This window comes from Gopherus flavomarginatus, chromosome 1, assembly GCF_025201925.1.
Source record: "Gopherus flavomarginatus isolate rGopFla2 chromosome 1, rGopFla2.mat.asm, whole genome shotgun sequence".
NCBI lineage: Eukaryota > Metazoa > Chordata > Testudines > Testudinidae > Gopherus > Gopherus flavomarginatus.
The window spans coordinates 88,264,359-88,279,540 of record NC_066617.1 but is presented as its reverse complement, the minus strand read 5'-3'; the positions used below and the strand labels follow the sequence as shown (position 1 = coordinate 88,279,540).

The 15,182-nt window shown below is 41.9% G+C and overlaps 2 protein-coding genes across 9 annotated transcripts in view; one reads left to right on the top strand and one right to left on the bottom strand.

The window, feature by feature from the left end:
- The window catches only part of LOC127041897 (uncharacterized protein C3orf20-like), a 46,412-nt gene extending 44,698 nt beyond the window's left edge, over window positions 1-1,714 (top strand). For 2 of the 4 annotated variants that reach the window (XM_050935680.1, XM_050935669.1), the window contains one exon: window positions 523-1,714. In XM_050935680.1, coding sequence (XP_050791637.1) covers window positions 523-556 — 34 coding nt within the window. In that variant the 3' untranslated portion in view covers window positions 557-1,714. The remainder of the gene's footprint in view (window positions 1-522) is intronic. The other 2 variants (XR_007771769.1, XM_050935671.1) reach the window with 2 other exon arrangements.
- The window catches only part of VEZT (vezatin, adherens junctions transmembrane protein), a 102,428-nt gene that overhangs the window by 8,186 nt on the left and 79,060 nt on the right, over window positions 1-15,182 (bottom strand). For 4 of the 5 annotated variants that reach the window (XM_050934898.1, XM_050934907.1, XM_050934917.1 and 1 more), the window contains exon 12: window positions 3,418-8,160. The exons of the other annotated variant lie outside the window; for it this stretch is intronic. In XM_050934898.1, coding sequence (XP_050790855.1) covers window positions 7,604-8,160 — 557 coding nt within the window. In that variant the 3' untranslated portion in view covers window positions 3,418-7,603. Of the gene's footprint in view, window positions 1-3,417; window positions 8,161-15,182 lie in introns of those variants that run through there. 5 annotated transcript variants of the gene reach the window in all.

The following is a 15,182-nucleotide window of genomic DNA, read 5'->3' as shown; positions in this document are numbered from 1 at the left end:
CAGAAATCCATTATTTTTTTAGGATCAGACATTAAGAGCAGCCCTTAATGTCACTGCCCAGCTGCGACACTTCATTCTCTGGCAGATGTATTTCTAATGAGGGATTTTAGGCACTGATTTCCACTCCCCCCCCCGCCCTTTATTTATTTAGTAACCAGCCTGTTCTTAACAGGAAAAAGTGAAGGAAAGTATTGGTCACTTTCTGTTCAGAAATGTAAGACTGTTTGCAGTCCTCTTTCCCCCAGCTGAGAAGGTCTGGGGCCAGTCTTTAAATACTGAGATATGGAGGAAAGAGAGGCCAACAAAATGACTCACTTATTTTGAGACTTGACACTAAAATTGCTGTTACTTCCAGACTATACCCAATGTTCACTGTTCTTCAATAAGTCAGAATTACTAAATTATTCATAAAAGCCAATATGCACTTACAAAAAGCAGTGTAACTTGAGCTGCACTGTATCTTGATTTCTTTTTTGAGTGAAATACTTCCAGTATGGTCTCTATTTTATGTTTGTGTTTCAGTTTCCTAGAGGACAGCTTGCAGAGTTACTCTTGACATACAAAACAATGCCAAATGGGAATTCAGAACATGTTTCTAAACTTATTTACTGACAGGTAGGGAAAATATCAGGTTATGTGACAAACACTTGATCAAAACTGTTGTGGTATATTTTAAAATATGAAAATCTTGGTTGCATTTTTTCTAGGGTTCTGATTATTCTCTCCCAAATGTTTAAATAGATTTCGAGACATTTGTAAATAAGGGAAACATGGTAACTAGGGCCTGGTATTATAATTAAGATAAGTTAAGCTGTCATGGAGGATATAAAACTCCTGCTAAGATTATTAAAAGTTAGTATTATGTGTAATTGAAATGGCTGTTTTTACCTTTTAGTGATGGAGTAGGAGAAAACTGATGGAGCGTCAATCATCACACAACCAATAAGATTTAGGAAATCAGTCAATTGCCAGGTGGACCTCATCTGGGAACTGGCAAATTATAGGGTTTGTGGACAGTCACTAAGGAGGACGTGAAGAAGGGAGTGTTCCTGGTTTCTGCATGGAGTGGTTGGGTCAGGATTGGGTCACGATCAAGGGATTGGGTCAGGATCAACGGGTTCTCTACATAGCAAGTTACTGCATGGCAAACCAGGATGTGAATATAGAGTACACCAGCTGCACTACTGCACAATGCAAGTCCCAGAGTGTGGCATGGCTTACAATGCTTTCAAGGAGTACTACAGCAAGCTCCACTATGGGATTTTCACTGTGCTGCAGCAGCGTCCATATTCTTGCTCGGCAAGCTTCTGCACTGTACTGGATTGCCAGGCAGTAAAATGCTGTGTAGACAAGCCCCAAGTCCTGACCAGACAGCCTGCTTCCTCATCTCTGATACCCATATATTCACTGTTACTAAACTTGTAAATTCAGTGTGTGTATAGTAACTGATCATACACAATATGTGATGGGATGTGCTTGTTCATCAGAGATCAGATTTGGGGTCTTAAATGTTCAGCTAGTATTTAAATAAGTGCAGTTCGGCATTCAGAGAGTATATTAGACCAGGTGGCAATTGCTGAAGATCAAACTAGGTTTTATTTTGATTCAACGACTTCTTGTTTTGCATAGCAATGAAAAACATTTATCAAAGAAATCCCATTGAATATCAATACCTTTTTTACCTCCACCAAGCCAAATATTTTCTTTCATTTCATCTCATACGCAGCAGCTAGACATAAGGGACAGACAGACAACTAGTCCTCTTAAAATGGGAAAATGAAGTTCAGTAGTTCAAAAGTTTGTTGACTTGCTTATTTGCAAAGAAATTAACAAAACTGTGACTCAATTCTGCTATTCACATCCATCCAAAATGTTCAATGAAACCAATAAAGTGTTGGGTGTGCAAGGAACACAAGCATAGGGTTCAATTTGGACACTCAATAAAACCAGTTAGTCTTGACCTAGTCCATCAGTATTTCCCTTTATATGTGGATTAGTTGATTTCAAGTCTGCAGTGAGGAGTAGGAACGATTTATCAGGAGCTCAGTTATCTTATTACTGTCACACCAATAGATGGCTTGGCAATTACTGATATTGCTTATTATTGTTAAAAGTTGTACATTGTTTATAATTCACCAAAACCACATCCATTAGTGCATGGTTTTTCACTTTATTATGTTATGTAAAATAAAAAATGGTGTTCGTCAACAATAAATATTTCTATCGTAGATATCTGTCTATATTCAAATGTTTATTTGCTACTGTATCTGTAAAATTTACGGGCATTATTAGAGGGGCTATCAGATTACAATTAAATCTAGAAAAGTGAGTTTTGCCTTTAGGATTCCTTCTGGCTGGGTCTAGTCAACAAGAAATACCTTCGACATTATTTAACCATACATAACTGTGTGCTCCTCCAAAACTTTATGCAGGCATTAATTTTAAATGGGATAAGGAAAAGATATTTACTGTCAATTCTACTCACTGCAAAGAACTCTGGCTACCGAGTTTCATCAGCTCACCTCTGTATTCAATGTCGATGTCTTGCTAAAAACAATCAGATTTCAAAATTAAACAAAACCTAAAAAGTAAGAACTTTGTTTTTATTAAGATCTCATTCTGCAGTTATCAATGAAAGAACACTGAGCTGCTTTACTTCTCCAATATGCACAATATGTTAACACAGTGCCTGGGCGCTAATGCAGACCTGTGTACGGTATACATTTGTAAAATGCAGCAAGAAATGTAGATGGTCAAAAAATCTAATAAACTGCTCAAGAGGCTCTACAGCTTGAAAGCAATGACTTTTCAACAGACATCATCATGAGGAAATTTGGACTATAAGAGTCTATGTATAGGTAGCTGGGAACAAGTTATCAAATCAAAGGAAGCCATTCTTTGGGTGCAGTGGGCTGATTTTTCTGGAGGGAGGATATTAAATCAATAGCCACTAAAGTAGATTACCCACTAGTACAATTACATGTGGCATCTAAATGGATGCAAATGTAACTGTGTGTGTATGTGTGTGTGTGTGTGTGTGTGTGTGTGTGTGTTTAAAGAACACACTAAATAAGTTTGCCAATTTTATTTGCATTTAATAGTTGATTTACTCATATAAAACCTGTATTTCTTTTAATGATTATGAAATCTAAGATTGCTTACTCCATAGGTTCACTCTTTTCTCACACATATTTAATTCCAAGTGATAAGCCAGAGTCTGTTCTTTGAGTCTTTTGCCCAGGTCTGCAGTAAACACTGCAGAAATTACCGGCTCAAATGAGAGATATGGGGTGTATTTTTGTAGTGAACAGAGCACCTGCAACTCCAATTAACTTCAGCTGAACTGTGAGAGTAGTGAAAATCAAGCCCCAGATAATTTTGTAAGTATTTATCACAATAATTTAGAGTGCTGTTGTAGCTGTGCTGTTCCTAGGATATTAGGGAGATAAGGTGGGTGAGGGAATATCTTTTATTGGACTAACTTCTGTTGGTGAGAGATACAATCTTTTGAGCTTACACAGAGAGCTCTGTGTAGGCTTGAAAACTTCTCCCTTTCTTTCTCTCTCTCTCTAGTCATTTAAAGGAGATAGGATTCCATTATTTGGATTTAGGAAAAAGAGATAGCAATATTGGGATACACAGCAGAAGGTCATGAGATGCTGGTGGATGAGCTGATGGAAAAAGTATCAGTGAAAAATAAAACCAAATAAGAGGAAGAATTAGCTAAAAAAAACCATCAGGGCACTTGGTGAACTTGAGAGTCTTAAGTCAAGGACAAGGAAGACTTCTTTTCAAGTGGGAATGACAACGTTCCACACATTCCCAGTCTATTTAAATCAGTTCTAAAATTAGAAAGACAACTGCCTACCACAGAGAGAATTGCATCAACAGTTCCATTTTCTCAGTAGACCCCTCTCAGGGCTGGGGTAGAACTGACTCTGCTACTGAAAGGGATGCTTAGCTGCTCAGTACATCTTGGTTGAGCAGAGGATTACATTTCCACAATGTTTCCTAGACACCATTCATTCTACAGCTTCCACCCACATATACCTAAATAAGGGCACAGAATACACTATCACAGGCAAATAAAGCATTTAAAGACATTCCCCTCCCTTAATCAGAGTGCAAGGGAGCAGAAGAAACAGGGGGAAGACAGCAGAGGTTACACACAATCCTGAGCCACTTACTCCCTCCATTACATGTTAATATTTCCCCATTGAGGGGCTGTGAAACTTCACATATTTATACCCACAGTGTTTCCTCAAAATCAATACCAGGGGAGGGAGAAGGTTGCAGGGCAGGGTTGGTCTTGTTACAAAATGGCCAAGGGGATGTTGTCTCAGGTGTGGGAGCATCCACTGAGCTCCCTTTGCGCATTCCCTCATGGCAGCCAATACCCTCAGGAACTTTACTGCCATTAAGTCCCTGCCAATGGGTGCACCATACCCTACACCAAGAAGTTGGAAGATGCAGAGAGAAGTTATCAGGAGTAACAAGGAGTCCAGTGGCACCTTAAAGACTAAAAGACAGTCTTTAATGAAATGCCCAAATAAAACAGTTAGTCTTTAAGGTGCCCCCGGACTCCTTGTTGTTTTTGTTGATACAGACGAACATGGCTACCCCCTGATACGAGTAATTACTGGCCTGATTTCTGAATGGAAATCCATCCAAGTCCAAGAGATCCACTGTGTGTGTCTGCTCTCTCTCAGCCTGAGCCATGGAACCCTAACTCTGAGGATGGGCTTCCTTTGTGTCAGAGGGCAGGAGGCCAATGTCATGAAACCATTGCTCTCCCTTTCTGTAGAGTTAACCTTTTCTATGTCACAGGTTTCTGAGTGGTAGCCGTGTTAGTCTGTAACAGCAGAAAGAACGAGGAGTACTTGTGGCATCTTAGAGACTAACAAATTTATTTGGGCATAAGCTTTTGTGGAGGAATAAATGGACACAAATCAGACATCAAGAATTATAACATTCAAAAACCAGACGGAGAATACTTCAATCTCCCTAGTCACTCAATTACAGACCTAAAAGTCACAATACTCCAACAAGAAAACTTCAGAAACAGACTCCAATGAGAAACTGCTGAATTGGAATTAATTTGCAAACTGGACACTATTAAATTAGGCTTGAATAAAGACCGGGAGTGGATGGGTCATTACACAAAGTAAAACTATTTCCCCATGTTAATTTTTTCCCCTACTGTTACTCACACCTTCTTGTCAACTGTTGGAAATGGGCTATCCTGATGATCACTACAAAAGTTTTTTTCTCCTGCTGATAATAGCCCACCTTAATTGATTAGTCTCATTATAGTTGGTATGGCAACACCTATTTTTTCATGTTCTCTGTGTATACATATATATCTTCCTACTGTATTTTCCACTGCATGCATCCGATAAAGTGGGTTTTAGCCCATGAAAGCTTATGCCCAAATGTGTTAGTCTCTAAGGTGCCACAAGTACTCCTCATTCTTTTTTCTATGTCCCAGTTCACTGCTCTCTAAATCAGTGCTGCAGAGAGAAACAAATAGCCCCATACTGTATGTTTAGACCAGTGGTTCCCAAACTGGGGTTTGTGAACCCCTGGGGGCTTGTGAAATGTTACAGGGGGTTCTCAGGAAAAAATTCCCTAATGGCAGACAGAGTTGTCCATAGGGACCCCGGGCAGCATGGGGCCAGCAGCCCAGAGCGCCTGGACTTCCAAGAGCTAAGCAGATCAAAGCAAGCATATCTACCACACTGAGGAGATTTAAACTTCAAGACTCCTTATAATTAATGGAAAGGGAGATGGATATTTTTTGCTGTTTTTAAAATTAAATAGGCAGCTAGTATTGTTTTTAAAATTATTATGAAGAACAAGTTTAAGCTTTGTTGTAACGTGCGTTGATTGCCTGGACTGCTCAAGACCTGAATGCTTGTGTAGGAGGAACTCTTTGAGTTGGCTTCTTAAATAGATCATAGAATCATAGATTATTACGGTTGGAAGGGACCTCAAGAGATCATCTAGTCCAACCCCCTGCTCAAAGCAGGACAAATCCCCAAATGGTCCTCTCAAGGATTGAACTCACAATCCTGGGTTTAGTAGGCCAATGCTGTTTCACATCTGATACTCCTTGATGAAACATAGGAGCCTTGTCTTATAACAGGCTTATTCAAAGTGATACAAGTGAGATGTTGGAAGAGTGGTGCCGTTTTCATAATGTAATAAAAATATTGTAATGATAAATAATAATAAATAGTGTGTAATAAGCATGTCATAAAAAATTTTATATTTCCAAGATCACTGCTTTAATAACTTATATGCAGGTAAAGGAGAAAATCCTTGAAATAGTTATTTTTAGGAGGGGGTTTACGAGACTTGACATTTTAGTGAAAGGGGTTCACACGTTGATAAAGTTTGGGAACCACTGGTTTAGACTTAAGTGTCAACTGGGTTACAAGATACAGCTTAATTTGAAAGGATGTAAGTGCATGTTCTCTGCTGGTCTTAGACAGACAGGTAGTAGCTACGATACAGAGAAAAATGAAAGAACATTAGGAAAAGCAAGTTTAACATTTAAACAAAATTATTGTACATCATTTAAAAAACACTCATTTAACTTAGCTTAAAAATTTATTCCAGCACCTAACAACAGCTCTACAAGAGAACAAATGTACATAATACTGTACTCTGTAATCCTGTGTAAATAACCTAAGTCACACTTATATTAAGGTTCCACTTACAAAGGGCCAACAAATCATTAATAGGTGTTTTAATAATGGTAAAAGAATTGGTATATATTGTTATAAAGTCCAACAGGCTGCTTCTAGCCATCTATAACACCTACTCATGTGCTTATAACTATCCATAACACACACTGCTCACATCTATAATTTGCTTATAACATTTATTAATTACTTATTCATCCTTTATAAACTATTTATAAATGGAACCTTAATATGTAGAGCGACTAACTTCATACTACTTTAGCCCAATACTCCAGGACACATCAACTTTCACGTTTTTATTTAAAATTCCGCGTTTTTGTTTGGGAGGGTCTTTAACCAATGAAGTTACAACTATATCAGGTTGTTAACAAATATATGGCAGACACTAAAGGCAAAGCAAAGGAGGTGTGGAAGACCATATGACAGAGTTTATGTTTTTCAAAAAGAATCACTCTGACATGTGTTATAATTAACACTGCTACTACGACAACAATATCAGGAAATGACAGAATATGCTGAAATTCAAGACATTCTTTTGTCTTCTTTTTAGAAAAAAATTATATAATATAAATAAACAAACATAAATTATTAAGGTAAGTTCCAAAATCCACCAGTGGTGTCATCAGAAGGAGACAAACGACTACTCCTGGGTTCCAGCCTTTATCTCCTTAGCTTACCTGCATATAATCATCAATATAGTGGGAAAGCCCTATTGAGAGCTTCATATATAGGGAACAGTAAGCATTACATTTAGGTCTCAATTTTTCCATCCAGCATTTTCCTCTCTGAATTCATGCCTGAGCTATTTCAATCACATCACCTGCCTTTTATGGAATTCAAGTAAGCAATGCAATGTTTAACAAAGGTCAGGTAGGACTTAGAATCCGCCTTCATTTTCAAAGCCTGTCTTCATTCTTGTTCTCTTCCACATGGTTTTCATTCTCCTCTGTCTTCTCCTCCTCCTCCTCCTCATCATCTCCAAAAGTCTGTTCTTGCATGGTAGTAAAAGTAAGTGATCTGGCAGCAACCTGTGCAGCCAGACCTGATGTGAAGTTGAAATCTGTTGATATATGGAGCTGAGCCAGCCTTTGCTTGATGGAGGACTGTAATGCATCCCTCAAACGGGGCTGTAAAACCTCTATTCCATCCACACCAGTTGGCTCCACTTCATCTCCTGCACCCTCACATTGGTAACATGTTCTTTTTACAGCCATTGGAGATCCACCTGCATCAGCAGTAAAGTCTTTGTTTTCATCCTTCGTAGGATCATCATATAAATATTCAGTACTGCTTCTCTCACTTACAGTGACATGGGCTTTTGGGCTAGAGTCTCTCTCCTCAGAATCATCACTAGTTTGGTTACAGTCCTGCTTTCCTGCTTCTGAATTCGAAGGGGATTCCAAATTATGTATGGGTTCCACTGCTTCTACAGGAGACAAGGGCTTCACTGCAGCTTAAAAAGAAAAAAAAGAAAAAAATTATGACTAAAAAAGTAACCTTCCATACATAACTCAGCTATGTGTGTCTTAAGAGATGGAACTGAGAGTTAAAATAGGTAAAATAAAGATGTATTTTCTGACCAGGATGCTGAATATGGAAGGTAATGTCTACTAGTTCTACATAGTCTTTAAAACTCATGAGACATATGTAAAAATGATAATACATAGAGATGATGTATTTTATGGAAATTACAAGTAAAATCAGTTGCTGCATCTCACACAAATGTGAACTATCTTCCTTTAAGTAACAGCTATCTAATCTAGTAAAGATAACTGGAACATAATAAAAAATGTCTTGTAGGTAATATCTGATTTTATACATCACAACATATAAATAAGATATGTATGCATACAGTAGGATACGTTGTCCTCACAAACAAAGAGTGGTCTAATTTAGCCTCTCGATGTTAGTAGTAGCAGCGAGTCCCATTGCCAGCAACGGGATGCTTGCCAGGAAGTCTCTCCTCCCAGTGTTAGGGGTTAGTACAACACGATACAATTGCTTCTTGAAGAACAGACGTCTTTCTTTATAGTAAAACGATATAGTGTCCATTTCCAACAAACAGATCCCTAAACTGCAGTAGCTCCATTAGAATAGCAGCACGAACATACATAAGAGCAGCAACAGCAGGTTCCCATGTGGCATTCCCTTTCTAATTCCATTCTGACTTTACCCCTGTAAGCAAAGATGAAAATAACTCTGGAAAATACACCAAACTTTTTATGGGAAACAAGATTACTGTATTAAATTTTTTTTTCCACTGCATTATATTTTAGTAGTATTTATTTTTACTAACTGAACATGGGAATGGTTTCATGCTTGTCATATTAGTAATTATTTTCATTTAACACACTGGAAACATATGCTTCAGGATTTACATTTGAAAAAACAAACACACACATAGTACAGTGTAGCAGCAATTTGGCCTCACCTGTTAATTGTTCTTCTAATGGAGTGACCCCTTCACCATTTTGAAGAGAATCACTGTGTACTCTACCAGCTTGCTTCTGGAGGCAGGAATATGCAAATTTCTCTATCCATATCAGCCCTTTAAGAGCCAGTTTTGGTGCCTAAATGCCTCAAAGAATACTTCCAAACCTGGAAAACTAGGGCTGCCCAGAGGATTCAGGGGGCCTGGGGCAAAGCAATTTTGGGGGCCCCTTCCATAAAAAAAAAGTTGCAATACTATATTCTCGTGGGGGCCCCTGCGGGGCCCAGAGCCTGGGGCAAATTGCCCCACTTGCCCCCACCCCTGGGCGGCCCTGTGGAAAACAATGGAAAGGTAACTATGGAGGGGCAAAAAGCGTAACTGGTAGAAGACCAAATCCCAGCAATAGACCCAGGGCTGGATTAACCTTTTGTGGGTCTGGTGCCAAACATATTTATGAGCCCCCATGGGGAACAATTGTAAAAGACAGAAGATCAACACAGAAGTTGTCTTTGACACAGCACACAGCTGCACAGGTTTTATTTACAAAATTTACAAGTTTAAGTTGCAGATGGAGTGGCTGCCACTAGGGCACCAGAACTGTCAGCCCTAGGGCAAAAAGAATGCACACAAGTGTACATAAACTAAATTATAAAAGAAAAAAATACAAAATAAAACACAGCTAACAAAAGCCAAAGATGGCCAAAACCCCAGCCATGTGCTGCTCCCCCTAAAAGGGAACCTTGCGGCTATCTCACCCTTCACGTATCTCATATGAACTACCAGGGCTTGAATTAAATTTGTGTATGAAACTGGGGTGGATTTAAAACTGTTTAAAACATTTTAAAAATAAAAATATGAAAAACTATTTACAGGGTCATTATTCATACTTGCTGTGGTTGGCCGTCCCTGCAGGCAGAGAGGCAGAGACTAGGATTAGGATCAACTGTGCCCCCTAAAGAGCGGGCTAAACCTCCAAATCGGACCAGACCCACATCCCTCCCCAGAACGACCCCCCGATCCAGGACTGGACCAGACCGACATCCCACTCCAGACCAAACTTGACCAGACCAGCATCCCTCCCCAGAGCAAACCCCCCAAACTGAACTAGACCACCTTCTAGCCCAAACTGGATCAGACCCCTCTATGAACTGACCCCTCTCAACCATGAACCTTCACACTACCTACCAGAACAGGGCTCCTCCTGAACCTCTATTTCTGAACCCAACCCCTTTCTCCACAATCCCCAGTTGGACCACTCTCAGGCACTCCACTCCAGAGCCACCCCCTGCTGTTGATCCACCCCTGTTCTCTGAAGCAAACCAGGCCAGACCTCACTTAGCTGCAGCTTGGCCAAATGCAGCTCAGACAAAGGTTGCATCCACCCAACTCATCCCCGGTACCCAGAGGGACTGTGACTCCACTCTCCTGAGGTCTGGCTGCTCCCTGATTGCCTCCAGCTCATCCCGCACTGGCAGGGGCAGTGTAGTGGGGAGGGTCAGGGTGAGCGTCCAGGCTTAGTGCTGACCCAAGCAGTGGGGCTCCCTGGCTGCAGGGGGTACCTGAGCTCAGCCCGTGCCCCCTCGCCCCCAACTAATCTGCGGAAGGGGCTGCAGTCCCCGCACAGGGCAGAGGGGACCTGGGACACAGAGCCGGGGTACATGTGTGAGGTCGCCCCTCTGCCAGACGCTGGGAAAGGGCTAAGCCACAGCGGCAGCTCCAGAGGGAGGGGCTCAGAGCTGTGATCTGTGCCCTGCAGACACAGGGCAGAGTCCGATGCCTAAGGGAGCTTGGCACCGGAAAGCGAAATGCAGGCCCTGCAGAGCAGCGACCCTGGCACCATGAGTCGGGATACCGTCACCTGAAACTAGGCTCCGGTACGGTCCCTTTGCCATGGCCCTGCTCTCACTGCTGCTGCTCCTGACTGTCCTGCTGCAGCCCCTGGATGGATCTGGCCCCTTCGCCAAGCCCAGGGTGCAGCGCTGGGGGGCGGCCGTGGTGTGGCACCTGCAGGCGGCTCTGCACTCCCTGCGGGGCGGCCTCCTGTCTCAGCCTGAGTGCCAGCCTCTGGTGCTCACTGGGCTCACCCTCTACATGTAAGGGGAGGGATGGTGCTCAATGCCACGGCACCATTGGCATCATTCTAAACCCAGTACTAGATAGACCTATTCTATTTTGCTTGTTTCTTGGTTATTTTCACAGACACTCCTCCCCTAGTCCAGAAAGAATTGCTGGGAAGTAGCAAGCAGTAGAAGAAAAGAAGTAGAGAGACAGGAAAAACCAGTCAAAGCAGTTGGGAACTATCCAGTCATTGACAGGCTAATTTTTTATTTCTTACGGAATCTAAGTAAAAACAGACACAGGCTACTGGGGCCTGAAGGAGGTATTTATGGAAGTTGCACCACAAACTCTTTGATACTTGGTTAACAAAAAGTGACTCACATCGTAGCTTTACAGAACTCATCAGGGGAAGCTCTGTTCTTTCGTTCTCAGTTCTAAGGGAGCAAACACAAACTCCAGGAGAATTTTTAAAAACTCAATGTTGGGTTCTTTGTTAGCTGCCTTGAGCAATCAGGAGACTGTAACCTTAGATCTTTTTGACCATTTCTGTAGTAACTACAGGTCATCAAGGAGACACATGATGTTTAGAACAGGGCTATCCTGTCAAGTAGGATATGAGAGCTCTGACTATGCCAATGATAGGGCACAAGGAAGGAATAAAATAGTCTTCAGATTGATGTGCAAGGGAGAATACATGTGAGGTAAAATTTCAGAGGCTGTCTGAAACACAAACCTATATGGAAATACCTGAAAAATGGCTCCTCACAAGAATATTCTCTTACTTTTCTGACCCTTCTCCCAGAAGAAACTGCCATGAGGAAGGGGACTTAGAAAAGTTTTCCTCTGCTTCCTTACTATCAAAGTGGCCTGAAGGGGGCCTCAGTGAGGACAAGGGACCAAACTGAAATTGCATTTAACTATCTCGTACCTGAGAGCTGGTCTAAGGTTTTTGATTACCTGAGGAAGCAAGAGATGTGAGGGTGAACTGCCAAGGTGTCTTCATAGCTAATTAGTGATAGGTCTCTCAGGGCTAAAACTTGTATCTGTAAGGAAATGTACTAAGCCCCATATCATAGCTACCTAGGAGAAGCTGGAGCATGGACCCAAGGAAGACTTGAAGATGATGCACGTTTTTGGCCTCCCAGCATCAAAAAATTATTCCCACATGTTTTAATAGGCCCAGACACTTGAAGGCTTCCTACACTGAAAGAACAGCTCTATCATTCAAGGAAACAGATGAAGGACTGCAACATCAATCTTTCAGCCTCCAGGATATCAAGTTGACTTCTGACAAAGCATCAATTCCTGATGCAGAAGTTCCTTCGAAAATGGGAGACATCATGTATCAAAGACTGATGACTGAAGCACAGTGGGCAGCTGAAGTTTTCTGGTCCAAAAGGAGGCAATGATAATTATCTTCACTCCCCAGATTTTTCTGGCTATTGTTGTGAGAAGGGGAGAATGGCAGGAGTCCATCCACTGCATTGATCACATGAATGGAAACGCACCTGGCCCCCCATGCCAGAGCAGGGCCGTCGAGGGGGGGAGGGGAGAAAGTGGGGCAATTTGCCCCAGGCCCCATGTCCCGCAGGGGCCCCCATGAGTTTTTTGGGGCCCCCAGAGCGGGGTCCTTCACTCGCTCTGGGGGCCCGGAAAACTCTCCCAGGGCCCAGGCCCCTGGAGCTTCTTCCGCTACGGGTCTTCTGGGCACTTCGGTGGCAGGACCTGGAGTGGATGGACTCCTCCCCGCCACCAAAGACCCCAGGCCCCTTGAATCCTCTGGGTGGCCCTGTGCCAGAGAATCTCTGTTCCTGGAACAACAGGGATGAACTGCTATAGGAACAAGCCCACCCAAGAGACTTTCCAGGCTGAAAGTATTTTGTTGAAGATTACAGGATTCAGCTGCCATTCCTCAGGTGAGAGTTGTCCTGTTGTGCCAATCTCTTGATATTTTCAGTTTACCTCAGATGCAGGCACAGATGGTCTGACAGTCTTCACCACTTTGGAAGAGATGTACAGAACCTCAGTCCCAAGTGCCCCACAGAGGTTAATGAATGCAGCAGACGTCCAAATGCCACATTTTATTTGAATTGATGGATTAGAAATGAAGAGGAGAAGCTGCTGAATGACTAGGCCCATTGCTCTTAGTTCAAGGAGGGACATACTCATGCTGGACTCCCTCCTGGACTCCAGGGCAAGGCCTGAAAAAGGCCTGGTGTGTCTGTGAGTGCCCCATCCATGCAGGCTGGCATCTGCTGGTGTTCTATTCAAAAACATATCCAACACATGTCCCCTTTATTTTACAACAGCCATTAGCCCTGAGACTTGTAGACTTGGGCTGGCAGCATGATCAGCTCAGACCAACTCCCTCCTTGTTTTTCCAAATTGAGAGGAAGAAGGCCTGAGGAGATCACATAGGGTGGATAGTACATTTTACTGTGCCTGCCAAGGAGAGTGTAAGACCCGTTAGGTGCAGAGCAAGGATGAGTGTAGAAAAGAATCATGTGACATCACATGAGGTGTAGACGAAGGATAGTGAGGAAAAACTTGCTCTTGATGAGTGTCTGAAGTGTTTTGATGTCTCTGCTTTTGGACTTGACCAGAGCTGTAGCTTGATGGACCTGAGAGAGGGAGTGAGAGATGCAACAACACATGTGGCTTTGAAGGCAGGAGCAGAGCCCTCATAATTGTGTCTGATCTATTACTGAGCACTTGTCCACAGGATCTTTGAAGGAGGCAATGCACAGGTCCCTCCTTTTCTGGATAGTTTGGAGACTGAGCCTTTCATCTGGGATATACAGCCAAACATGATGGTTGGATTTCTTGACATCATACAGTTTAAGATAAGTGTTGGACTGCTTCTGTGCTAGACAGGATCACTTGAAAGTGACTGTCTTCACACACTGGGAATTCCAGATCCTTAGACTTCTTTGGCTTGCAGAAGTCCTTTTTAGGGACATCTGTCTCCTCAATAGGTCATCCAGAGTAGATGACTTAACAAATCTAGCCAAGTCCATCATGTGAAAATATTTTCCCCTTGTCTGAAGCACTGCAGGAAAGGACAAAGGTATTTCACTTTCCTCTGAAGGAGAGCGCCTAGATTTTGTAGATTTGTGCTTTTTGCACTTTTTGTAATGCTTTTCCCTTAGCCTTCTTTTAAGGGAAGGGGAAGGGAAAGGGGAAGAAGGGAGAGAAAAGACTAGAGAAAGAAAAAAGGCAGAAGAAAACAGAACTATTCACAATAAAAATAGAGAGAAACTACACCAAGCTGCTAGTTTTACTGCTAGAGTCAGGCACATGGCATGCCAAAAATGGCTCTTTAAGAGCCAGGCACTGTTGCCTGGAAAGAGACATTTGCACATACCTGCCTCCAGAAACAAGTGAGGAGAGCTCCCAGCAGTCCGCTCCAGACTGTCAGAGGGTCACTCCAGGAGAATCCTTTTTCTACTTACAAATTAGATTGTTGGCTTTCAAAAAAATATTTTGTCTGTCTTTATTGGAATAGATACCAAAGTCTAGCCTGTCACTTCACTCTATGTGTCTCTGTAATTCTGGGATAAAATTGAAACAGTATTTCTTCTAAACCTGAAAATTTACTACCATTTACAAAGATGTATGATTCTATACAATTTTCTGCCTGATTGAAGAGCAGATCTGGTGAAGAGCAATGAAAAAGCATACAGCAATTCCCTGTATGCTGTGCTTAATTTTCTCTGCTCTAAGAGCCAAATTCTTAGCATCTTGAAGTTAGTAGCCAAACTCCCTTGCTTTGTGGGTTTGTTTGTTTTTTTTTTATTGGAAAGTAAAATGATGCTAACAAGCCATATGAACAGATGGGACAACAAATTAGGGCCACACAGATCTATCAAAGGAACTACTACAGTTGAATACAGTATGTGTTCTAGCAATACTATCTCAAAAGTTGATTGTAACCAGACAGACACACACCCTTACTTAGAGTCAAATTAAAAAAAAAAAAAAGTTAG